General features: G+C 48.3%; 1 protein-coding gene across 2 annotated transcripts in view; it reads right to left on the minus strand.

The window, feature by feature from the left end:
* Nucleotides 1-27,278, minus strand: part of MAPKAP1 (MAPK associated protein 1) — a 67,482-nt gene that overhangs the window by 12,719 nt on the left and 27,485 nt on the right. The window contains exons 5-7 of one of the 2 annotated variants that reach the window (XM_088525412.1): nucleotides 25,282-25,458; nucleotides 18,087-18,196; nucleotides 5,609-5,716 (exon numbers count right to left, since the gene is read on the minus strand). In XM_088525412.1, coding sequence (XP_088381538.1) covers nucleotides 5,609-5,716; nucleotides 18,087-18,196; nucleotides 25,282-25,458 — 395 coding nt within the window. The remainder of the gene's footprint in view (nucleotides 1-5,608; nucleotides 5,717-18,086; nucleotides 18,197-25,281; nucleotides 25,459-27,278) is intronic. The other variant, XM_088525413.1, reaches the window with a different exon arrangement.

Consider the following 27,278-nt stretch of genomic DNA (forward strand, 5'->3'; position numbering starts at 1 on the left):
TCCCGCTGGGAATGCCCCCAGGATGCAGCACGTGCCCTGGGGATGCGCCCGGCATCCCCGGGATGCAGCACGTTCCCCGGGGGATGCGCCCGGCCTCCCGGGATGCAGCACGTGTCCCTGCGGCGGATTTAACCCAGCACCATCATCTCACTGAGCATCCGCAGCCCCTTTCTCCTTGTTATGTCAGGCCGGTGGCAAAGAACACACTTTATTTACTGATTGGTATTCTCCATACTACTGCAGGTGCTAGCTTTATAAAAGGTAATATCTCATTAAGCCAAAATGCCAATTACTGAAAAAATATAACACACTTTAAAGATTTTTACATTTTATGACGTTGGATTAACACCAATTTAAACATTACTACAATGCAATATATAATTTTGCACAGAGTAATTTCTATGCCAGCTGCTAATAAAGCATCTCAGCTCTCAATGATCATTCGGATGCTGTTAGAGAAAGTGGTATAAATACGGCTAAAAACTGATCTAGCTTCTTACAGAAGATATTGAAGAATGACACATTTTGTTTAATACCCCTGCTAATGTGGTCCTAAAAGCTGAATCAACTGCCAGTGCAGAGTCCTAAATTTGCTGCAGGAGATTAATGAAAACTTTATATTTTGCTGCAATTTTAATCATGGGCAGACAAGATGGTAGAATTTTAGTAGGGGTCTTAAAGTCATAGCACAGCTGGCTAAGAGCTTGTCAATTTTTTGGTATTAATTTTATTCAAGACTTATGTAGCTGGAGCTGCCTCAACACTCTAATGGTTCCCGCTCTGACCTTTCAGTCCCCGGTGCTGTAAATCCAGCTCCCACTTGGGGCCCGCGGTGACGAGCTCCCTCCGCGGATCCTGCCCGCACGGGGCTGCTTGCTGGGAAGGGCGGCAGCTCCCAGGGTTGGGAATCCGCCCGCCTCGGGGGACCAGAAGCCCCTTCCTCTTCCCAGGGATCTGGATTCTCCGTGCCGCATCCCGCTGCCAGCCGTGAGCGGGATAAGCTCTGGAGAGGAAGAAACTCCCCAAGCACTGAGCATTTTTCCTGTTTCCCGGGAGTATTCCCTTTTCTATTTGCTCCTTCAGGAACACGCTCCCTCACTTGCGATAAAGATCATTCACGTCTGTCTTAGAAGTGGGGTTGGTGTTTGCTGCTAAATGAGAAGCCCTGGCTCAGAGCACACGGAGAGCTGCATTTCCTAGGCACTACACACACCATCTTCCCAACGCATCCGGAGGGAACATGGATGCACTGTCCAGCCGCCCGCACAGCTTCCCCATGGAAAGATGGAAACACTCCTTTTGGGAAGCAGGGACAGGGAAGGGTTAAGTGACAAATTGCACTGTGCCTTTTCACTAGGAAAAAAAAATCCCCCAAAATCAAATGAAAGAGCCTCCACCTGAATTTATGCAGAGCCATCTTAACGTTGCAGCCACTCTATGCTCCAGAATGACAAGATAAATTGTAATGGCTCCTTCCGAGACATTACAATGTATTTTGTCAAAGACCCCTGTGTTAATGTCTCTATACTATGGATTATCATAATGTATCATGTCAAACACTCGGCACTGCTTCAGAGGGACGCGGAGATCTGTCAAACTTTGGGTGCACTTAGCGGTGCGGGGAACGTGGCGGCCCGGAGGCGACCGGGACCGCGAGGCCTGGGCGGCCCCGGGAGCAGGCGCAGGGCATCGCCTCCCACGGACAGGAGCTAGCGGGAAAGAGACGGCGCTCGGCGCCGGGACGGCCGCGGGAGACGCAGAATCCCCATCGCGGATCCCGATCCCGCTCCCGCTCGCCGCGGCTCCGCGCGCTCATGGGGAGCGCACAGAAACCCAGAGCAGCAGGGCCGTAACCTGGCCCCCGGCTCTGGAAAACATCCCCCAATGCTCCATGGGGACACGGGCTGGCCCCGGTCCCCGCGGGCGGCCCAGCGCTCCAGCCGCTGCCTGCCCCGGAGCCAGGCCCGGCCCCGCGGCCCGCGTGCTCTCCCTGCGCCGGCCGCCTCCACCTCGCGTCCCCGCACCCAGAGCACCACGAAGAAACTCGGCAGCCGGACGGACCATGGCCAGGGGAAAACATGTCACTGTCACTTAAAATGCAGACCCTTGTCAGTGTTTAAACGGTGCAAGTATCATCTACTGCAGTGGAAGCAGGCGGAACCGAGGCCTTGCGCGCTGGAAGCAGCTCGGAGCCGCTGTACATCACCCCACCGCCGCTGATCTTGTTTTATGAAGCTTTGTGAATGGGTTCAGGTTTACAGGAGTTCTGCAGTTGCTGCTCTTGGGAGAGCAGCCAGGAACGCCGCCATCAAAACACATCATCTGTCTGAAGATGGCAAGACACGGGGACCCTGCGGGGGCCCGGGATAATAGCAGCAATATCGGCAACAACAGAGAAATGCCCTGCAGGGAAAAACCTGCCTGCGGAGCTTGGCATATTGCTCTTACCCCGCAGCTCCGCGCAAACGTCTGCGAGAGTGAAGGAATTCGGCAGCGGAGCAGAGAGCCATCTCCGCACAGGGATTGGAGGAAAAATCATAAAAATATTTTCCACATGCAAGCAGCTGTGAATAAACCTGTCAAATATTTACTGGCCTGTCAGGTATTTGTAATGGAGATCACAATGTGCCTTTTGAATGAAAAAGCTTCTGCTTGGGAAGACAATCAAGTAAAGTGGCTGCTCAGGGTCTATTATTCAGGCCAAGAGCCCATCCAGCTCCGCACACGGCCGAGCCGGCGCCGCCAGGACACGCTCCGGCCCGGAAACCGGCTCCTGCAACGGGCGGCTGGCGGAGGTGCGGATCCGGCGTCCGCGCGGGCCGCTCTGCTCCCCCCTGCGCTTCACCTCTTTGTTCAAGCTGCCCGTGCAGCACGAGCACGCGAGGAGGGGAAACAGCCTGGCACTGAGAGGCGGCGCCGCGCGGCCGCGAGCCCAGGAACAGCCAACCCGGGCCAGGGGTGCGAGCCAGGGCAGGACGGCACCGTCCTCGCCGCGCGGGGCTGCCTGCGCCGGGGCTGCGCGGCCCGTCCTGGCCATGCAGGGCTGCGCGGCCCGTCCTGGCCATGCAGGGCTGCAGGGCCCGTCCTCACCATGCGGGGCTGCAGGGCCCGTCCTCGGGGCTGCAGGGCCCGTCCTCGGCGCCGCGCGGCAACCCCGCGCTGGGCACGGTGCGCGCGGCGGCAGCCCCGGGCTCTGCCCACGTGCAGGCGGCAGCGGCTCCGAGCGGCAGCTGCTGAAGGAGATGGGGAAGCAGGAGGCGTGCGGAGCCCGAGGCGGAAAACGAGCTACAAAGCTACAGCGGGGAGGCTCATCCAAAGGGGGCCGCTACGAGCACTGGGGGACACGCAGAAGTGACACATTTACAACATCAAAGGTAATACAGAAAGAGCACACATGGCACGCTTCCTTGAGATATGCAAGGAAGCAGTTATTCAAGAACCTGAACCTGAATAAAACAACAAAATATAAAGTTAACTGCATTGCAAAAACATCCTCTTATTACTTTTATGTACTAGTATATTGCTTAATGAAAGTTCTTAATTGTAATTCAATTAATTGCATACACAGAGTCCCCAACTACATTTTCCAATAAGACATTGGCTTTGGTACAGGTCTAAAGGCACTAAACCAATTTTAATATATTAAGACCAATTTCCCTTGAATACTAATTGCTATCTAATGATAAAATGAGAAAGAACTTTCCAGAAGTAAGATGGTAAGAATAAAACTAAATTAGCCATGAATAGTTTGCTACTTCACATAAAAGCATTTCATATGACAAAGTGCAGGCTTTTAGTTTAAAGATAAATCTTACAGCGAGTTAAAAAGTTCTAAATACTGGAAACAGTTTATTAGTTTGAATAGTATTAGTAAGTGTTGGATAGATATGGGATTTCTCCATAGGTATTTCCTATTAATGAAAAGTTTTTTGTTTCATTTAGTACTTGAAATATAAACTTTGTATTTCCCCAGAAGAAACTGGCAGCTATTTTACTAGCAGCTGTTTGGCATCATATATCATATAAATGTGAATAGGAGACTATAAAGAGCACATTTTAAAATAATAGCTGTTAGAACAGACTTCTTTCATGACTGGGATATCTAAGCTAACAGTATTTTTAATAAGAAAAACACACAAAATGACAGTATCTTTTTGATGTTAGGACTTTCAGGTTATTTCTATTCTTTTCCACCCCCAAAAGATGCTCGTCAAGCACCGCCGAGCCCGTGGGGCAGCCAGCGCACGAGTCCTGCGGCTGCAGCGGCCTCCGCAGCCGCTGTGCAGGGCAGCGCACCCGGCCGCGCTCGAGTCGCGCCGCGGAGCGGAGCGCGTGGGGAAGCGCGCGGGGAAGCGCGCGGGGAAGCGCTCCGCTCCGCATGGCCCCGCTCCGCTCCGCACGGCCCTGCCCTGCTCCGCACGGCCCCGCTCCGCTCCACGGCTCCTCGAGACGAGGCCTCGGAGGCCTCTTGGCAGCGGCTCTGCGGCCCGTGCCCGGGAGGCAGCTCCGGTGCCGCGGAGGGGGACGCCTCCTGACGGAGCCCTTACCAATTCACGACACCCTGGTCGTCGAAGCAGCGGTGCAGCCTGAGCCCGGCCTCTCGGGAGAGCTCGGAGCACACACAGCTACAGCCAGAAGCCGCTGCATGGATTCCCCTGCAGAGCAGCAGCCTCCCTGCACCTCACCACGCAAAGTCTGCCACTTGTCCCTGCAACTGGGAGCTCCCTCAGGCATGCGCCATTGTCTTTTGAGATAAAATAACAAATAACACATACAAACATAACTGGAAGGGTCTGTTCTTGGTAAAGAAAGAACAACTTATATTTTTTGAAATAGGCTCTTGCTATCTTTCTTTGCAGCAAATCCTCTGGGCGTGGGCTCAACTGAGAACATGGATGCTCCTGGTTCTCCTCAATAGTACAATCAAAACTTGAGAGCAGAATTAAAGTTAAAATGAGAAAGAAACAATATAGAGAGTCTAACGGTTGGAAAGAATGAAAGATGGACCAAAACGGGATGGAGGACAAGCATGGAGCTACTGCAAATTTCCTTTCTGCAAGTTTTAGGTAATTCCTTTCACAGAAATAAATAAGGAAACAACATTATAATCCAACATTAGAATCATTAAAGCAACAAAAAAAAAAATTTAGCATAGCTGAAGAGTTTTGTACTCTAAAAACAATCCTGCTTCTCTGCTTTTATTTGCATGGTTAATTTCTGTAAAGGCTACCAAAAGGCAGTTCTTCTAACAGCAATATTGACATGGCAAAATATACTGCAGACCAATCACTGCATTCACTAACCAGTGCCTGAGGAGAAGCAGCTTTGTATTTCATGTGTTTTCCAGAGTTGGTCATAACTTTACAGAGCAGAGTTTAACAGAAGAAGATTAATCAAGAAGTGATAAACAGGATGCAGACTATTTACTAAAAGGTACGAAATCAATCATTCCCTTTGGAATATTCTCTTGGCACAACTGAAAAGTGCCTCAGGAAAAAGAGTCTCGTCAAAACTTACTTGCCCAGACAGTACAGTTTGTATTCCAAAATACATAACTTATGTGAGTTTAAGCAGTTTACAAGAGCAAAAGTGAAAAGGGCAAACATACTGTTCTCTCGGACAAGGCAGAATTCCAAAGTGCTCTGGCTCTCCAAGGTACAGTCTAAATCTACGGGGACATTAGGTTCACTCTGCTTCTCCAGCCGATACTGAGGACCTGAAACATAAAGTAACTTGTAAAATTATCTGTTTTCTAACAAGGTGACGGCTTAGCACATTCTAGCTATACTCTAGAAGCAAAGCAGGTAGATGTTTACATCTTAAAGCTCTTTTTCAAAGGGAAGGACCATATGATTAAAAGGTGGAGGATGGTCTGCATGGAAACAAAACGCCCCCTTCATGTCCAGCTGCGCGGGGGTCTGTGCGGCTGCCGGGGCCGCGCTGGGCACCGCGAAGCCACGTGCCCTGTGACGAGGGGGCCCTGCTGCATTTCTGCGTGCAGCACCCTCCCACCTCGGCAAAAACACCGCGTCTGACCAAACATCCGCGCTGTGAACGGAGCTGAAAAAGCCTAGAGAAGTTTTATTGCCTAGAGCAAACCACGGCAAGACCCAGCGGTGTCTGCGCGCAGCGCTGCAGCACCGGGCCATGAAAACATGCCCACTTTGGGCACTTCATTAGACTGGGCCACGGCACAACCCGCCGGGCCGGGCACAGCCACCGCGCTCGGCCCTTTCGGCAGCGCTGACCGACCAGGCCAAATCAATGCCTCACAAGTTCTAAGTAATACAAAGCACCTGTAGGTAGGCCATAACATAACAAAATAACTAGAACCGGAATAATGAAACCTATTCCTTCTTTATTAGTATTTAAAATATTTCTGAATGCTTTCCTGACTTTGAATCATGATCGTCTATGATGAAATATTTAAAACATAAAAAAATTAAGCATTTTAGCCTCAGATGGCATGCCTAAGAGATGGAATTTGTTAGCCAATTAATTTTAAATTTACTACAGCAGACTTTCAATTACGGCTTCTCATTTCGATTCCCCAGAAGTCACGCGAGGAGCACGCCGCGCGCCCGGAGCGCGCTGGCTCCTGCCCGAGGACATTATTCCTCTGCGAAATGGAGTTTCCCTCTTCCCGGCGACTCCAAGAGCAGCTCCGGAGCCGGCTCTTTGCAGCCGCGGCGCCCGGGCCCTGGAGCTGCCTCGGAGCCTCCGGAACCGGCCGTGCTCCCTGCGACGGCCCCGGGGGCACGCGCAGCCCCAGCCTCCTCCTCCCCCAACCACTAGCACTGGGACCCACAATTTGAAGTAAAGAACACAAGCCTGGCTAGTGAGGTAGAAGCAGAGCGTGCTGAATTACAAAGCAGTATCAAAGCAAACCAAGTCGTACTGAAAACCTGCTGTAGGTCTAAAAGCCTGTGAGGACAGCACAGAACCAGTGAGGGCAAAAAGCAGCGGGCTTTGTCTGTTTGCAGCAAACACTTCCCTGCACTTCCCAGCCAACATCCAAATGTTGATTTAAAATTACACCCAGAAAGGATGAAGTCTGCAGAACTGCTGGTTCTGATCTGACAGTCTGCGTTATTGGTTTTCTCCAACCCCATCCCTTAGACCCCTGTGGTCGCCCCTTCCGCAGTCTTGCTGCACTCTCACCCCGCGTCCCCCGGGTGCTCGCACCACTTGTGTGGAGCTGGGCACATCAATGTCATTAAATGCACTTTTAGGTATTATATCTTCCCTAACCCCGCAGATTCATTTCTATTTGTGCAGATTTCTTTATGTGCTTAATGCTGCACGCAGCGCACACTGCAGGGGAGCCAGCAGCTGGCCACACACGGGTCCCTCCAGCAAAGGGAGGGCTACAGTTTCTCTTCATTTTTTGAGACAGTGAGATTAGGTAAAAAGACTGACCGAAAAGGTACCAAAGCCTTAGGATCCCCCCGGGGTGCTCGCAGGCCCCCGCGCTCCCCTCGACCCGCAGCAGGGCCGTTCCAATGGTCAGCAAGGCCCCGTGCGGCCCTGGCGGAAACGGGGATTTCCATGGGGAGCCCTGAGAGCTCCGCGATCGCGTCAGCCCCCGGGGCCGCACTGGGCCGACCGCCTGGTGGCACCGGCCGGCAGAGCCGGAGCCCAGCGAGGGCCCGCGCACGGCAGCTGCTGGCCTTGCCGCGCCGGCACGGCCCTCGGCGCGAGGACGCCTCAGGAGTCACCCAAACCCCAACGTCCCGCCAGGTTTGCGAGCGCGGCCCAGGCAGCCCCACAGCGCGGCCAGGCAGAGCGCGGCGCCCGCGGACGCGCGGCCGTGCCGTCTGCCCCGGCTCCGCGGCGCGGCAGAGCCCTCAGCGTGTGCTTTGGAAAGCACGGCCCATCAGTTCTAATTTTTAAAACTTATCCTTTCAGTCAAGACTAGAAAAAGGCCCATTCCAACTTTTATCTTCACTACAAAGTGCTGTTATCTGGGGCTGATGTCAGGAGCTCTATCTCTCTTTCTGCTGACAAGCAGAGACGAGAGAGATAAGATTGGGAACGAATCTCACTTCTCTGAGTAAATAAATAATCAATACTCATCTAAATGTAAATGAGAAAGTATCCCCCTCTGATAACAGGGCTCTTATCAAACAGCCAATTTTCTACAGACATTTGGCCTCAACCAAATCACCATCATTCAGCCCCAGCCTAATGGCTAAAAATCGTAACTAAATTGAACCGATCACCAGAGATCAACTAAGTTCAGCCATGGCTACTGCGGGTTCAAATGTTTGCAATGCAATTTTTCCCCCATTAACTTTCAATAGCGATGAAGAATACCCTGGTCAGGGGGTGAATCCGCACGATAAACAAACGGGAAAAAAAGGCTTTAAACAAAAAGCACCAAACAAACCCCACTTCCATCTGCAAACAGGTTAATAGTGTAAAATGGGGATTACATAAAGATTTAGATCAATGTTCACATCTCGTGGAATTGTCAACCCTAAACCAAGTTAAGATCGGTATGAACAAACAAAGCCACGTTTAGAAGTGTCTCTGTGCCACGCCAGCCCCGCGCCGGCCGCGCTGCCCAGCTCGCGGCCCGCAGAGCCCGCGCTCCAGCCGCGCTCCTTGCCCTGCTGCTGCTCCGCGTTCGCCACCGCGTTCGCCTAAAGCTCCTCTGAACCCTTTGGCAGCTCCGATTCCCACACGTCCTACGGCACGGAGCTCCACCATTTACTGCCCGGTGTGAGAAAATGCCTCCCCTTTGGCTTCGGCATCGCTGCCTGCCGCTTCTTTGGTTCCCCAGCGTTCTTGTTTCAGGAGAACAGAGATAACGCCCTCCCTATCACCTTTCTAACACAGCACATGCACTTCACAGACCTCTCCTTCACCCCAGCCAAGTCTTTTGCTAAGCAGAAAAGACCTTTTCTGAATATACCTACTCCGCCTTTCACATGCTGGATCCTTTTTCACACTCACCCCTTCTATATCTTTTTTGTTTCATGATATCCTTTTGGAGATAAAGCGCAACAATCGGCACGTGGGCATATCATGATTTATGCAGCAGTATAATAATGCTTTCTGTTTTGTTCTCTGTTCCTTTCTTAATTTCTCATTTCACTTTGTCTTTCTGACTGCTGCTAAGCACTGAGCTGAAGTGTTCAGAGAACTATCCAGAGCTCCTCCAAGATCCTTTTCTTGACTGATAGAAGGTAATTAGAGCCCATCATTGTATACGCATAGTTACAGTTGCTTTTCTCCATGTATATTATTTTGCACTCATTGACACTGAATTCCCTCTCCCGTTTTATTGTCCTGTCACTCAGCATCGTGCGATCCTTCTGCAGTGCTTCGCAGGCAGCTTTTCTTTGCGCTCTTCTCCTCCCTTTGTACCAACAGCACATTTTGTCACATCAGCATTCACCTCCTTTTCCACGCCACCCATTAGCCGAACAATGCAGGTCCTACCAATTCCAGGGGAACTCCACCAGTAACCTAGTTACTAATAACGGAGGGCCATTATTCCCATTCTTTGTTTCCTGTCTTTTAATCAATTATTAATCCATGTGAGGATCCTCCTTCTCCTCCTGTGACAGCTTAATTGCTTTATGAGCCTTTGTCAAATCTTTTTGGGAGTCGATGCCTGCTATATAAAACACATCATCCTTATTCAGAAGGTCTCTGACTTCTTCAAACACTTCTCGCAGGTTTCTCAGGCACATCCTCTGCAAAACCCACGCCAGTTTTTTTCCTTGGCGTATCCTATTTGTCCATATGTCATCTCTTAATTCCATTCTTCGCAACATTTTATGATTTTACAATTTTACAGTATGCCCAGTAAAGAGTCAAAATACACTAGTCTCTCCTTGAGCTCTCTCCAAAACCAGGGCCAAAACCTGCCGCCTTCCAGAGCCCTGCGAGGGGCTGTCCGGGCTCCCGAGCGGCTCAGCATTCGGACACAGCTCCCGAGACTGCTGCCGGCTCCCGGCGACCATATGGAAAACCAGAAACCGGAGGACACCGGGGCTGCCACCCCTGCGAGTCAAGGCAGCAGATGCCAGGCAAGCAGCGCCCCGGAGCCGTGTTCTGCCAGGAAAGCAGGCCAAAGAGCACGCCTGATGAACACGGAACGCGGATGTCCTGGTATTTGCCTATTCTAAGGTTCTTCTTTTGCAAGTACATATGATTTACTGCATTTTTGCTCAAAATATAGGTTTTGAAAGTGCTATTTCTTTTGAGCTTAAGCTATATTTGTATTTCTTTTTTTTTTTTTTTTCCAATTTTCTATTATTTCTATAGAAAACATTTGCTGGAAATATATTACCACTATTACAAGGCCATAAAAAGAAGAGGCTTTATGCACTTCTACCATTTCAAACAACTTGGCCAAACGTCCCGGTCGTGCTGTGCGTGTGGCCGGGGCTTCCAGCCCGCGCTCTGCCAGCGCCTGCCCAGCAGAGCTCAGCCCGGCGGGCACCGGCGGCTCCGGAGGCTCCCTCGGGAACGGGGGAAGCCGGGGCTCCATCCGCGCCAGGGAGACCTGGGGTTACCAGCGGGGCCCCCAGGGCATGGGGAAAGGCACCAGCGCGGCACGGAGACCACAGCGAGCAGGGACAGAGAGGGGTCTCGGGCCTCCTGCCGCAGGACTCTTCTTAGAACACGACAGCAGGGACAAGGGTTTCATTGTGCGCTTGGCAGTGACAATAAAACAACAGAAAATATGTAAACAGTTTGGGAGGAAATAGTTGAAAAGCCAGAATGTTTATATCTCAAATCCTACTGCTATGAGGACATCTTAAATCTGTTTATCCGTTAAAAACCCCCAAAGGCCCTCAACACCTCTGAAGTGAAATAAAGATTTTATCATTAAAAATGCAAATATTGCTTAATAAATAATGATATTTAAAGAGTGAAAACAAACCCTTAACAAGCATGAGACTTTTTTTTTCAGTCCAATCTGTTTTTCTTAACTTGCACTGTTGTGACATTACCAAATTTTACATACAGTTATCTGCTGCTCTCCACAGAAATACAGATGGTTTTTGTAGAAATAAACAGTCATTTATTTGAAACAATTGTAAAATAGTTTATGGAAACCAGTGGTGTAATGCATTCAAATAAATGCCAGGACCGGCTGATGGAGAGCCAAGGTGTTAAATCACACTGCTTAAGAATTCAGCTGTGGGAAACAGATAGTAAATCCAGAGTGACAGAATTTCCAGTGATGGCAAAGGTTTCTGACATCTAGTCCAGTACACAAAAACTACAGCAGTTCAAACCCATTTTACTTAACACTACCTTGACAGCTAGTGAAATTAAAGAATTTAGTCAAAACCCCCTTAAAAAGAAACAAGCACACTGCATTTGTGCGTTGCTCTTGTAGACAAGAAAGCATGCAACGTAGCCACCAGCAAACCGGCGCTAGCAGCCTGTTAACACAAGTGTTTCATTTTGCTGTGTGGGCTTTTTTCTGCATTAGCAATGCGCACCCCTAAACGAAGCTGAAAGGAGTGAGACAGCCTCGTGTTTGATCCACAATGGCACAAGGGCATTAGCCAGAAAAGTTATTTTAATCTCGAATTTTGTCCCCCGGGCGGACACGTGTCAGCGCAGGAGGGGGCCGGTCCACGCAGCTCCCACGCGCACCAAGAGCCTGCGCCCGCCTGAAACCAACACGAGGTCCCGACCCCGCATTGCCCAGCGAGAGCGTTGGAAAGGCCACCCAGACCCCAGCTTTGTGACCAGGCCGGACAACCAATAAATGTAGGATTCCAAGGATCTACCCACCAACCTTCCTTTAATTTAAACCTTCTAAAATACCCAGCTCCATGCACAGAAAGCGGAGAGTTCCTGCACTCTGCAGGGCGCCCCCGCGGCAGCGCTGCAGCTCGGCGTCAGGGCTAACTGCTGAGCGGAGAACCTGCGTCTGCAGAGATAACGGGAAACACTTCCATTAATGCTAACAGCAAGTCAAAGGCAAGCGACGCAGAAAGCCAAGGAGTTTAACCCACCAGGAAACTTGAGAAGACCTTCACTCTGCTTTGAGATTATCAGGGATACTTTTAAAAGCAACAGCCTTTTCTCTCCTGACAGACCTAACCTGCAGTAACTCAGAGCTTGGGGGCCACGCGGCAGGAGCAGGAGCGGGACGGCAGGGCTGGGACGCGGCGCGGCCGGGGACACGCGCGGAGCCTCTGCACACACAACAGCTGAAATACTCCAGAAATGGGACAAGCAAGGGGCGAGCTGAAATGAAAAGCCTCAGTTTTACTGCATCCTTGCGATTCCCTTGGGCCTGGTACAACCTTGGCAATAAGTGCTTTTTCATACAAACAGTATTACAGTTTTTGCTCATCTGCCATGTAAGTTTTGAGTAAGAAATGCTTACAAACAGTTTCAAAAGCATATTTTGAACATTAAATATGCCATTAAATACTGTGCTGAAACTGACATTATAGAATGAATTTTCAAATAAAATTTGGATTTTTTAAAGTTACTTTTTGAATTATGGATAAGCCTCATTTATTTATCAGGATTCTTTACTTTGAACTACTGTTCTCAAATTTCTGGAAAATAACTTACTAGCTTTGTGTGAAAAAAGCTACATACAAAAATAATAAACCATTGCAGAACATGCATTAATAGATTGTACCATTCGCCACAGCTCTAAGTTTGGAAGAGATGGTGATGGAACAGATTATTTTAAATGATCCTTTAAAACTATAACTCCTTTGATTCCATGGTACAGACTAAAATATGATAGGGAGGCTTTTATTTTTATGTTCTTTCCCCATTTCTTGATTTTTTTCCCTTTACTTGTTATTCAGTTTCCTGTGGCAGTGAGATAATATACAGATTAGTAAGATTATTTTAGACTATTTTTGGTCACTTTACACATTTTAAAGAATGTAAAAAGAAATATTTGACAGCTGCTGGAGACTTGAATGTTATTGTAAAGCAGCTGTTTTCATTTACAGAAAAAAAGAGTTAGTCTTTCTCCAAACTGAACCGAATACTAAGCTAATAATTTTCACCCTAACCTACGGAAAATACAGGTCATGTCTGTGAAATGTTGGCAGAAGATATTGTTTATAACAATTAAACTTGCACAGCATTTTGTTCTTAAAAGGATTGAGTATTCCTGGTTTAGGGATGTTTACAGTTTGAAGCAGCTATTAAATAATAATCAGTAGCATGTTCATCTTGCAAAGAATTTCTACTTAAAATCAGACAAGATTAATCAGACAAGGCTTCTCCGTTCACATGAAATTTCAGATGAGGAGAAGCTGACACGGACCAGAAACAGGCAGGGTTATTCTAATGTTTCAGCATTTTACGTGGTTTAGTTTTATCCCTCATTTCCTTCTAAGAACATTCAGTTTTTATATACTGACATCAATGCTTAATTTGTTTGAAAACAGCCCCTCCGTACATATTCTTTTTGCATTCTTATTTCCTTAACAGTTAAGCTGTGGAGGACGGTGCAGCCGGCATCCCAGGGAGGGGATGGCCGAGCACGGGGACGGCGCGGTCGGGAAGGAGAGCAGGAGCGCTCCAGGGCACACACTGTTTCCGCACCCGTGTAACTAGGGAGTTACGGTGACACCCCGAGCACGAAGCACAAAGTCACCGTCCCCCCAGGCCGGCAGGACGCGAAGGCAGACGAACGCCCGGGACGGCCCGGGAGGGCAGCGCTCTCCTCGCGCCGCGGCCCCGGGGAGCCCCGCGGCTCCCTGCCGAACCGCCGCAGCCTGCAGCTCCTCTCCCCAATGCTGCGGACTGTCCTGGCCCGGCACGGCCCCGTCCTTCCTCCTCCCCTCACCATCCTGCCTGTTGTTTTCGAGAAAACTCCCTTACACGAAAGGTTTCCCAAGGCCCTATCGGGATGGCTGGGCTCTGGCTTAGACCAGCCTCCTCTGGGAGCTCAATCACAAGTGTTCGATTTCCAGCCCGCATGCAAAATGTGCATTTGCAGTAAATGCTTCTGAGCATGCAGCTGGCTAAATAAACTGAAGATAACGTCTTCTACTTAGTCATTTCTCATTACCATAAGAAAGCATCAATTGCATTTGCTGTTTTCTGAGTGTGCACAAGGAAACCCAGCACCCCAGCAGAGCAGTTACACATGGGCTCCTGTTGCTTCCTCCCTAAGCTGAAGGAGAGGCAGTTCCAGAGCCCAAGAACCAGCTTTGAGGACAGGCAGAAGCCGCCCATCCGCGCAGCAGCTCCCGCGGCGGCCTCCTCGTGGCGGCCTCCTCGCAGGGCCTTACCCATCGCAGCCTCCTCGCAGGGCCTTACCCATCGCAGCCTCCTCGCCGCGGCCTCCTCGCGGCCGCCTCCGCCGCCCGGCACGCAGGGACGCGCGCGGAGGGGCTCGGCGCCGGGGAGGATCCTGCCACCTGCACTTCCCATCGATCCACTCAAACATTGTTATTCATAGTGATCAATAGCTTCAATACCAAAGACACACCTTCAAGGCAGAAGCGGGGTGACCACTAAGAAAGGACAACTGCAAAGAACGCCAAGTAATTTGCAAATTTTGCAATAATTTAACCTAACCTAATACCTAACAGAAGCTAAATATAATTAAAAATTTTCCTCCATCTATTTCACGCTACTTATTACGAAGTAAAATCATAAACCACTTCTATCGCAACCTATTGACCTGTATCTTCATACAACAAATTATCTTTGACAAGAAGTTAATTTGCAGTCAAAAGCCATACCCAGCCTTAGTCTTTTCAAAAAAGAGATTTTGAAATAAACCTATTTTTATAGAAGAAGTTCACCCAGTATATACTTGTGCATTAACATCAGTACATATATTAAAACAGAGCTTAAGAAAAACTCGGCTCTGTGCTCCCATTTGTCACAACAAACCCTGTCATTACTAGGCTCATGCCTCGGAAGATGGGTTGGCAATGGCATTTCTAAACAGAAGTCAAAATCCAAGGAACTCGGAAGGTCCCTGATTCACAGAGGTAACCTGGGCATAGGGATTTGCAGGAACTTGGGGCTCAGGAGCTCATTGGAAAACCTTCTTGTAAGCTGCAGGTTACAGTGGAGTAAAGTGATTGGAGTAAACTGGTCTCTGGGGTGTCCACTCCAGACTACGCAACAGCAGTTCAATTCCTTCCTCATCCAAACACCCGACCAAGGTCAGCATCCTCCCCTGAACACGGGACTGATGTGAAAAACATCATGTAAGTCAGTCATGAAAACAGCTCAGAAAGCAATTTCTCACACGAGAATTGGAAAACAACATAGGCCGTATACATAATAAATTCATTTGTCCTGTGAAGACTGGTCTGTAGTACACAAACGTATAGGAAAGTTCACAGGAATTCCACTTTTATTAAACCATTATAAAGACTTTAAGTAAACATGTTAAGTCTATTTTTGGTTAGTTTTTTTCTTTCTTTTCAAATTAGAGCAATTAACTTAAAAGGAAGTGATGCTGACTGAGAAGAAATGCTTTTCTTAAATTATATCCTCTTTTATTCAGAACTTTGACATCTTAATCCACTGCTTGATAATGACTCTACAAGAGCACAGAACCGTACTGTGTTAATAGTCTGATCTTGAATTCCATTTACGTGAGCATCTCCCGATGAAAGGAAGAGGCATATTGAGCGCAAAAATGAAAAACGGGCATGTTAGGTGCAGAGGAGGGCCGGAGCCCGTCCCGCGGCACCTCGGGCGGCAGGGCCCCGCGGCGGCGCGGCGGCCCCGCTGTCCTGCGCCCACGGCGGCGCCTGCACCGCGCTCTGCTCCGGCTGCAGGCGGCCTGTTCCAGACCCAGAGGGCACTGCAGGCAAGTGCATCCCTCTGCGGAACAGCCGCGCTCTGCAGCACGGACCGCTCCGGGGATGACAGGGAACACCAGAAAACGGGCTCCTGACTGAGGAGTCCTCGTTTCGGATAGGGAAAGCAAAATAATAGTTGGAATAACAAAGTTTAATTTATGCTGTACCACATTATGTACATAAATACCAAACCTTGCACATTGTTTCACTCATATGACAGTATCATCTGATTTCAGTAATGCACTATGAGTGCTTGCTGCTTGAGAAATAAAATATATTTGGTTTATAAAATTCAGGAATATGGGGGAAAAACCCCCAAAGCCTTCCCTACAGTAATCACTTTTCTAGCACTGATGCCCAGTGCAAAAAACCTACAGCTGCAGGTCCTAATTCTGGACACATCTATACACAAGCTTAAACCAAAATTTGAAAGCAACACTGTTTAGATGTTCGAAGGTAAATACACATATAAGTAATGAAAAAAAACAGATTTTAATTATATTGTGATTTATATCCACAACAAAGATGATGATCATATTTCAAAGAAGAGAGATGCCACGTGGATATTTTATGAAAAGTAGATGTAGATGATTTATTATATAAGCTAAAAAAATCAGGAAAATACATATATGCTTATATATCTAGTGGAAAACTTATTAGAGGGGGTTCTGAGCAGGTGTGTGGAGAAAGCAGAAATTAATGCATTAGCTGAAGGAGTGACAGTTCCATTCCTTTTCTAAACTGCTGAATAAAAGTAACAAAATTAAAGCAAAAACAAATTTCAGAAGGACACAGAATAACATCTGTTACACGGAGAAGGAAAGTAGTTTAAAGACTGAGTAAGCGAATCCTCCAGCCATCTCCCTTCAGGGAAGAGAAATCTGACCCCAGGAAATAAATAAAAGTCACCCAAAAAGTGAACAAAAGAGGTGTTTGAAAAAAACAGAACACCATTCATCGCAGCTAACGACTTGTTCATTATGAGTGATGATGGATAAAGACTTCTCACGCTGCGATGAAATCAAGATTTATATGCATTGTTTCCTCTCCCAACTTGTGGGAAGATCATCATCATTTAATTCTATCTCCGCGGCCAGCGATGGGCATCGAGAGAGCGGGTTATCACACGGCGCCGTCAGCTGGCGGCGGGGCCGCGCGCAGCTGGCACATCTGCCCGCGCGGGGACGCGGGGACGCGGCGCCTGGCCGGCGGCCAACGCGCTCTGCCTGCGGCCGCCCCGCCACCAGCTCCAGCCTTTTTTGTTGCTTTCCTTTTTTTCCCCTCTCTCTCTCTTTTTTTTTTTTTTTTTTACGAGAATCAGATTTTCATTGCTTCATTCAATTGCTCTCCTCTGCCATTTTTTACAGCTCTTATCGTTCCCTTGGAATATGGCCTTGAGACAGCTCATCCGTGTCCTTCACTGTGTTATCTCTTCTAACTTTTATTAAAACTTCAGCTTTCATCTGAAGATAGCTAATTAAATCCATGACAGATTATACACTCGTTTAAAAACTGCACTGAACTACTACTTCTAAACAGAACAGGGTTTATTTTCTTTTCACATAGTTAGAACTAAGGGTATATAAGGAGGTTTCATTCATTTACAAAGACAAGATGCTTATCTTTACCTAGTGTATAGAAAGCTTTATATTAAAGTTCTTTGGTTGCCTGACAAGACCAGGGCAATTTCTCACAATAATTATTTCTTGTTGCTGAAAAGATATCTCAGCCCTGTACTTTTTCTTTAAAAATATATAATATGTATGTGAATGTACATTTATAGGTTGGAAAAGTGTTGCTGTGACATAGAGTGAAAGTACTGTACATTTTCTTCTCTTACTGTACCTTTCATTTTCAAATGTTCATCTGGCTTTACTATCATAGCATTATTTTAACAGCATTGCAGGAAGCAAATATTTTTCCCTCTAAAAGGGAAAATTTAAATTATTTAAAACCATACTAAGCACTATTGCTTTACAAAAATTAAAAGCATAGAAATTGTATCATTTGTCCTTCCACCCTTCATGTGAAACTACCACTAGCTGGACTTGAATGTAAATGGCTTTGTCATCCCAAATAGATATTTGCAGTAACAAATACATTACTTCACAGCAAATGTTATGCAGCTCCTTCACTGTCTGGTTTTTGCTGGTATCTAGAACACAACCTGTGCCTAGAACTGCTTCCGAGTGGGGCTGAAAATCACAATACTGAAAAATATTCCTGACAGTTAAAAAGAGATGTAAAATATGCTCATGGAAAAAACACTCTATCTTCTACAAAATACAATAAATAACCCACCTGAGCCTCTTTGTGATCCTTTCCTTCTCTTTAAGGCCTTTTGTAAGATATCCTTCATGGTGACCTTCATACTGTCCACCTGAATAAGTGAGAATCCATGAGCAGCATTTCTGCAAGACAGATGCAGAGGGAGGTTATGAAGCAGCCACACCAGGCACCCTGCCCCTGCGCCCGGGAGACACCGCACCGACCAGGGACAGAAACCCAGGAAAGCTCCCGTGGAAAAGCGGCAACAGAAACACAAAATAATGCACTGAGGGTCAGGGTGTTGAGGGATTTCCCTAACTCACCTTAATTTTTGACCAGCTTGTGTTTGTCATTAAAGAAACAAACAGAACCCCTCGAGTACTCGCTATTAAGTATCGCTAAGCGCTTCAGAGCACGTACAAAAGAACAGTTTGCGGTGTTCATTTCAGAGACGTTCCAATGACACATCCAACAGATCATTAAGGGGCGGTGGAAGAACAGCAGCAGCCTTTCAGCAATTTTAAAGCACAACATTCTTTTAAATACAAATACGCTGCTTTTGGGGCCCCAGCACAGGCTCTTGCCGGGATGGCTGTGGCTGCTCTCCCGGCTGCTCCTACGGAAGGGCTCTGCTTGGAGCAGGCACGGGAACAGCGGGAGGTGGTTATGGAAGGCACGGGCAGCATCGCTGGGGAAGCGGAGAGGTGATGATATCGTAACGGAGACGCTGAACGAACGCAGCAGCAAATCCTGCCGCAGCGCTCGCAGTGACGGCGCTCGTGTCAGTAGATGTCACTGCAGACAGTGGCAGCGGCCGGGAGCCGCCAGGCACCCTGGAGCCCGGCGGGGACGCGGCTGCGCCCGCAGCGCAGGGTCCTGGGGCGGCAGCTGGAGCAGCAGAGCACAGTGTCACTGCAGGGCAGGGTCACTGCAGGGCAGGGTCACTGCAGGGCAGGGCCACGTCGGTGTCACTGCAGGGGAGCGCGGCAGCCGTGACGCCCGAGGGGCACGGGGCACCCTGAGGCCGCGTTCCCCCCGCACATCCGCAGCTCCCGCGGGACGCCCGCGCTGCTGCAGCCCAGCACGGTGCCCTGCGGGAGCCGAGCCCTCCTCCTCCTCCCGGATCCACATCCCTCGCCCTGCACGGCCTTCCCATTCCCTTTGTTCCCTGCAAGACAAAACGGGCTAAGAGCCCCAAATTTACGTCCTTGAGAACACTTGTTACATCTGTCTTAGTCATCTCCTACCCAAATATTTCCAACCTCTTCTTGCATCTCTGTCCCCACTGCCTGATTTTGCCACATGCTTTTTAAAACTGGATGAGCAGAACTGGATGACCCTGTTCCATAGGAGAGAGGGCAAATTTCTGTAACTGTGACATTTCCATCCTTAGAACAGCCTTTAAGGAACTTACATCATGTTCTGCAAGACAGAAAGACGTTTTCAAGAGCACGGTAACCAAAATATATGAAAATAAGTTAAAATACTGAAGGAAAAACAAGAAAGGAGAAAAAAACTTAGAAAAAAAAATAGTCTATGCCCAAACAGACTCAGGTCCCCATCTTCCGTCCCCCCCCAAACGTCCAATTTCTCTCTCAGTGCTGGGCTGTCCCACAGCCACGCGGGGCCGTGCCCGAGGTGGGGTTTGAGGGCCCCTAGGGAAGGAATCCTGCCCGTCCAGCCTTGGCGCTCCGGCTGCTACAAAGCACCCGCTGTTGCTGCTCCCGCTGGAGTCTCAGCCCACTGCAGCTCGGCCCGTTCTTCCTCCGGAGCCGCTGGCCTGAGAACTGTCAGAGCCGCTTTCCTGACACTCCATTACTAAAGCGCGGCTGAACCACGGCCATTCTTTGCCTCAGAAGCTGGATCTCATCCCAGAACAATCTTTGAAAGTTTATTTTACTGATCAAAGCAAAATAAGAAAAACCTCTGTGTTTTACTATATTTAGTGCGCTATCCATGAGCGAGCCCTTGGCAAGCGCAGGGACACGCAGAGCACAGCGCGTGTTCCGAGGTTGGGGCTGTTTGTGGTGGCGCGGTGCCAGCGCGGCCGGGCTTGCGCCGGGCTCCATCGCAGCAGGCCATGCGGCAGGGCTTGCACCGTGCTGCACCGCAGTGGGCCATGCGGCAGGGCCATGCAGCAGAGCTCGTGCTGCGCTGCACCGCAGCGGGCCATGCGGCAGGGCCATGCAGCATTGCTCACGCTGCGCTGCACTGCAGCGGGCCATGCGGCAGGGCCATGCGGCAGGGCTCACGGCAGGGCTTGCACCGTGCTGCACCGCAGCGGGCCATGCGGCAGGGCCACGCGGCAGGGCTCACGGCAGGGCTCGCGCCGTCCCGCTCCCCCAGCGCCGCGTCGCGCCGGGAAGGACGCGTTAGCTCTTGCCAAAGCCCCCGGCCGAGCGCGGAGCGAAGCGCAGTGCCCAGAGGTTCCTCCGCCACCCCGGGACGAGGCCGGCGTGCCAGCCGCGGGAGGCAGAGCTCCGTCCCCGGCGCGGCGCGCGGGCCCGCCGGCTGGCTCGTCCCCAGCACCATCCATCCATCCATCCATCCATCCATCCATCCATCCGTCCGTCCATCCGTCCATCCGTGCCCGGCGCGCTCGGCACGGGCGCCGCGCGGACGCGCGCCCCGGCTCGCCTTGCCAGCTGTGTCCACAGCGCAGGAGCTGCCCTCGCGGAGCCCGATTCCAGCACGGCCTTAATTACCATTATAAATTACGGCTGCCTTAGCGTGCTCTGCTAGGATGCGATACTTTGTTTAAAGTTAACGCACAAGGAAATGGGACAAACATATGCTATTTTGTCAATTAGACCTGCTGCTTACAAATGGGAAGGCAAAGAAATTCCTTAGCTTGTATTTTCTGTCATTTTACAAAAACATACCTGGGTGACAAGGTTAAATCAAGCAAAGGAAATCCCTGGCACTTATCATCCACAGGCATTACTGATAAATTGTGCAGCAGAGGAATAAAGGATTACCTTCTGTATTTTTTCATTACACTTTTCTTTTGTTACAGAATACATAAATCCATTGTGGCACAATGTAATATGTATCATCGTGCTACACCTGTGGACGTTTCATAACGGCTGCCATGTCTGTGCAGTCAGGAATGATAAGTGAACCACCCGTGAATGTTAATGATAGTGATCATTCGGAGGTAACTTGGCTTTCCATCTTCTTTTACAGCCTCGGAGCCGGAGCCAGGGTGGCAAGGTTCAGAGCGGAAAAAGCAAAGCAAACAACCAGGAGAGGCAGGAGCTGCAGCGCGGGCGCCAGCCCCGCGGCCCGGGCGCCCCGGCGTTTCTGGAGCATCTTCCCTGCGCTGAGCTCACGGAAAGCAAACAACACGGAGACACGGGAACGAGAAACACACTGCTCCAAAAGCCGTCTTTCCAAGCCACAACTCTTTTTCCTTTTTCTCTTTTCCCCAAGCGAAGTGGAATTTATAGCACTTAGAGCTCTCTGCAGAAAATGGCTGGCATGGTTGAAAGTGCCTGAGAATGACTAATAACGATTTCCCTGATCAGCTCCGAGTCGAAGTCAGGACTAGAAATCCCGGTTGACACAATGTATTTGACTTCGGCTGGGTAATTTTTTTTAGACAGAACGCAAAATGATCCGAATCAGAACGACTGCGCCAGCCACACGGTTCATCCTGAGTCCAAATGAAGCTGTTTTGGTGGATCTAAAGGTATCCCCACATAACGTTTTGTGTCTTTGGCTTGATCGCCTGTATTCTGGCACTACCACAATCTAACATCAGAAATGCAACCAGGCACCCTCCTGCCCCAACTCGCTTCCTGGGGCTCCTGCCTTGCCCTGCTCCCCAGGAGACACCCACACCTATCTATAAACTGGTGACAGGCCTATAGTGGAGTGCTTCTTTAGCTTGAATAAATACACATTTCCAAGCTTTGAATTTGTAAATGTACTATGAAAGCTTGATATTTTTAAAATGCTTCAAAGCTTACTCTCTCAGGTGTCATGATGGTGCTACTTTGAAAAAAACACACTCATAATATTCAAAGCAATTTAAACGTTATAATAAAGCAGAGAAAGGTGCTACTGAGCGGAGGAGCTGCATTGCCAAACTTCATCCACATGCCAACTGGCAGCTGAGTCACAGCTCCTAGAAACACCATTTGATTTAGCATGTCAAGTTGCGATAATAGCATTTCCAAGGAAAAAATCCTAAACGATAGCACAGATTTATGTTAAGCACCTTTTGCTCTGGTCTTTCAGGTAGTACTTCACCATCTCGCAGTCTGCATTTACATGAGTGCAGAGCTTTGTTTGACTCCTCCGACAAATCATACTCGACATCAAAGAGGATTGTTTGGGAATGCGGCGCTTGACATTGGACAAAGCACTCCTTTCCACAACAGACCTTTTCCAAAAACACAACTCGCTAGACTAATGGGCAGTTGGAAGCCAGAATGACTGCCCTCCGTCTTCTCCTTGTGAAACTTTGCCAGAGTCCTTGGAACTTGCCAAATTCGGTCATGCCTGCTTAGCTTGCTCGACTGATTGTGCCAGAAAAGAAAATAAGACACAGATGTATTTGAGCTCTCTGAGATGCCAGTAAGAGAGACAGCTAATGGCTTCATTTCGACCCTCCCCTACCAGCTGGGCACAGGTGGGGGGATAATGAGGTCCCTCTCCCTAATCAAACTCAATTATTTACTACCCTCTATAACCACAAAGACACTTACATTCAGCTCGGAATATAAAATGCACTGTAGGCTACTTCCAGCCACTACCAGTGGGTATTTATAACCAACTCAAGTGGGTAAGAGTTTGCCTTGGCAGGAGTTTAAGTGTCTCAAGTTCTGCAAACTGTTTCTGCTCAAACATGTCCTGCCGAAACAGGGCCCCGGCGAGGCTCCATAGCTGTCAGCTCCGTGAGCTGCACGGCATCGGAGAGGAGATCCCAAACACGGCGCGCGCGGGGAACGACGCGCCAGGCTTCGCGGGAAGCTCCGCAGGCGCTGCGGCTTTTCAACAGTGATGCAGGATTAATAAACATCACCAGTCACAAGCCTGACAAAGCAGCAGCTGAAATACTGTAGCTCGAGGAGGAAAAAAAAGAGATGGAAGATATAAAACCACAATTACATGCACTACTAGGATGACAGAAAAGGAAGATGTAGAATTTAAAACCAATTCCTATAAAAATGAGACTGCATATACACTTAAACTCCCACTAGTAACCATCTTTTGATCGGGTGATGATCAAATACTTTTCTATTATTGCACTAAATTGCACTAAAAATCCAATTTAAATGTAAATACTTATTAATAACCATTTACATAAGAAGTAAAAACAATTTCATACTAACACAAGGACCCAAAACCCAAACTTTTTCAGAAAAGCACAACCTGTGATGCTTTTCTCCTAATCGTCAGGGCCTGCCTGGTTAGGATACGAAACACTAAACTCACAAGACCATGAATTATTTTAAAGCAAAAGATAACTTGCACTTATCTACTAATAAGTATTATATGATCCTATTTACATCTCTCTTACACATTTCTCTTGAACTGCCTAAGCAGCATGCAGTAATTTGCCATGGTATTTCTGTAGCAGTAGCATCAGGGCTGGAATTGGAAAGGTGGCCGACATGGCTGCACAAAAGAAGAGACATTGGGAGCACATTTTGTGCAGTCACCCTTAGGGCTGCTAAAGAGATACTAGTAAATATTAAGGAGGGAGCTGAAAATAAATCTTGTTAAAATGTACAAGCATCTGTTCACATTTTGCTACAGTACTTTACAAAAATAAAAAAAAAAAAGAAAAAGCAAGATGCTATTTGAAGGATGGTTTGTGTGAAAAATCAATTACCAGTGGGATTCAGGGCGGGCGCGGTGCCTGGAGGAAGCCCGCAGGCGGGAGCCCCGCGTGCCCCGCGGCGCAAGGAGCGACGCGCAGGGACCCCGCGCTCTGCCCGCGCGGCCCTTCCCCCTGCGCCAGCCTCCACGCGGCGGCATCCGCCAGCACCGCTCCACGCCGTTCCCTCCCATTACCTGGAGTTTGTTGAGATACTTGATTTCCCAGTGACCATTAGGCCTTATGACGATGGTCATAAAGGAGTGAATGAGCCTCTGGGAAATACATGGGGGGTTCTGATAATCCCTTTCAGAACGACACTTTAGACCTGTTTCTAAGGCACAAAGTCCACAATAATGAATATCAAAATGAATTAAGTAGGTCAGAAACCTCTTTTTATGTCTGATTATTCAGAACTGGAAGCAACTCTATGATTCTGAAATGTAAATAATCCTTTATGTTCTAAAATATTCAATTAAAATTGCAAAAATAATCAGGAAAGTTAAATTAGCATTTTCATCTTGAGAGATTCAAACATTAAGTATTTTTTGTTTGAAAGACCTTTCTCTCACAAGCAAAAATGATGGTGGTTAAGCCCTGTATGCACCCACGGATACGAATGCGTTGATGAGGATGCACCACACTCGTCCTGAGCCGCGAGGCCGGGCAGTGCCGGGGGGCTCGGGTCCCTCCCGCTCCCCGGGCCGTGTCCCTGCTGCCCTCGGGCAGGACAGCGCCGCTAACAGGGACAACCGGCGCCTTTAGAGCTGGCTGGTGATTTAGCCTGCCATTACCAAGGCTCTCAGTTGGTCTTTAAATACAAATTCACTGTTTAAAAGCCTTAAAAAGAAGATTCATGTTTGGGATCTCCAAACACCATATACACACATTTTTTTTTTTTAACACGTTTTTCCCCGAAAGTCAAATAAATGACTCTCAGTACCAGTTCTTGATGGCTACTGCAGAGGTCTCTGGGAAAGTTATCTTCATCCAGAAACAATGTTTTGGAAGTTTTAACCATCTTACAGCCATTACAAACATATTTAATTTGCTATTCAAAACATTTTTCATGAATAAGCATCATGTCTGGATCAAAATGAAGATTACAAGCTCCAATACTTAATAGCAGGAAGGTGACAATTTATTTTTTCTGAATTAATGACCTACCCAACAGCCTCCTCTTTCCGCTCTGTAGCTTTAGACTCACAGAGTCTCTCCTCTGAGCTCCTTCAGCAGCATTTATTTTCTTACCTGCCTCATGAAGCATTTTATACTGCAGCATCATCTGCAAAGCCTCATGGTACACGTGTCCCTGAATTTTATGAAATTCAAATGCAGAGAAGTGCGTGTGGGGGAACACACACGCGTTTGGGTAAACACAGAGTCAGCACCGGTACTCACATGCGAACAAAGAGCGACTGTTTCGCGGCCAGCCCCGGGGACGAGTACTTTTCAACCAGTGCCAGAGTGCTGAAGCCAAACTTGTGAATGGGCTCATTGGAATCCAAGGGTGGAAAATCTGTGTCGACCTCGCCGTCATCCTCAGCAATATGGAGACAGTAGGCATTGACGTTGTCACTGCGACACAAAAGCAGATTTATTCGGGAGGGAAGCTAGAGACAAACTCTGCTCTGCACATCAACATCAGCCGATCATCTGGCTGAATGCGAGAGAAAACACGCAAGCACTTGTCACAGAAATAATTCACTCAAAAGCCACTTATAACACATATTTGTATCAAAATTCAAATCCCAACACATCTTGTTACCATAACCATGTGGTAACAGAAAACAAACAAAACCCCTAGGAACGAGGCCGGGAGCCTCAGTTCATCATTAACTGAACTATAAGCAAAATAATGACAGATTGGTGATTAAAATACACCGAAGTCTACAGAAGTTCCGTGGCTTCCCAAAGCAGGTTATACCACGGTTGCCATCACCCGCTTTGTGGAAGTTCAGGACAAACAGGCAGCGTCTGCGTGTTCCTCCCACGCGACACGAGCCCGTCCAACCTGCACCGGCAGCGCAGCGCTCACGGATGCAGAGAGCACAGAGCAGGGGACAAGCCACAAGGAAAGTAAAACCAGTGTTCAGCACAGCACCAACTGTCAAAAATGAGCATCTGTTAACAAACAGAACGAAATAACAGCGGGTTTTAAACAGGAGTGTGGAGAAGATGCAAAACAAAATCTAAGCCTCTTTCCACATACTAACACCCACCGGGAAATACCTCTATCATACTACAAAACACAGTACTAATCACGCTTTCCCAATATTAAAATCTATATCAAATGTTAATATTTGTTAGCTGCAAATAAGTTTCCTTTCTTATTGTAAATCTGCCACCATTCAGCCACTTGGCAGAGCCATGAAATACAGCCTGAATGTTCACATGGCAGAATGTTTCTAAACTCTGCAGTTTAAATTTGGAGTTTTAATTGCATGATTGATGCTTAAATTAATTAATTGCAAAGTGTATGCTAATTGTTTAATTGGTTACTTGATCTATATAGATCATTTTTTGAATTAAATGAGTTGATTTACAAAGTTTATTGATTGGATGTGACAATGAATTATTTCACTGACTACCTGATTTGCAATTTTCTCAATTAATTCACAAACCTTTGGTTGCAACTATGCTTTATTGAGAGTGCTAGTCCAGGTGATCTATATGCACACTGTCAAGACTTAAGATATTTATTGTATAAAACAGATAATAAGGATGCATTAATATTAATGTAAACTGTGAATTTGCCTAAATGGATGGCGAACAGAAAGGTCATAGTGTTTGCACATAAATTTTGGAATTCTGCAGTACTATTGAGGGAAGTTCTCCGACTCTCTGCACTGTGGCGAGGGACTGGAACGCGGCTGCAGAAATGACTCCCGGCTTCGTGGGGAGCGCGAGGCGGCCGCGGGAGCGGGGCTGGCGGCGGCAGCGCCGTCACCTCCGCCACGAGGGGAGGCCGCGGCGGAGGCCCAGGCGCAGCGGGGCCTCCCCTTCCCGACCGTCCCCCTGTGCTGTGCCAAGGGGAAACCACCCCGGCAGGATCCCGAGGGAACGGGGCTGCTCCGGCACCTCTCCTTCCCTTCGGAGGTTCTTCCTTTGCAACCGGAGCGCGCAGAGTCCGCAAACGCTGCTGGAAAACGCTGCAAGGGCAGCGCCCACCGAACCAGGACTGCAGAAAAGACATTCCACAAATATTCCAGGAACAAAGAAAATCTGAAAAACTGGCTGACTCACAGTCAGAACTGTTAACCTTTCTTTGCATTAGTCATTAGCTAATAACCATTATTAATACCTCTGTAATAAACTATATTAATGTCTGTCTTCATGTTCTAAGACCGGGCAAAAAGTGCAAGTATTTCTTTGGATTTTACATAATGTTTAAAAGC

Source organism: Tinamus guttatus, unplaced genomic scaffold (assembly GCF_059628265.1).
Source record: "Tinamus guttatus ecotype Peru unplaced genomic scaffold, ASM5962826v1 Tinamus_guttatus_pri_ptg000226l, whole genome shotgun sequence".
Lineage (NCBI taxonomy): Eukaryota > Metazoa > Chordata > Aves > Tinamiformes > Tinamidae > Tinamus > Tinamus guttatus.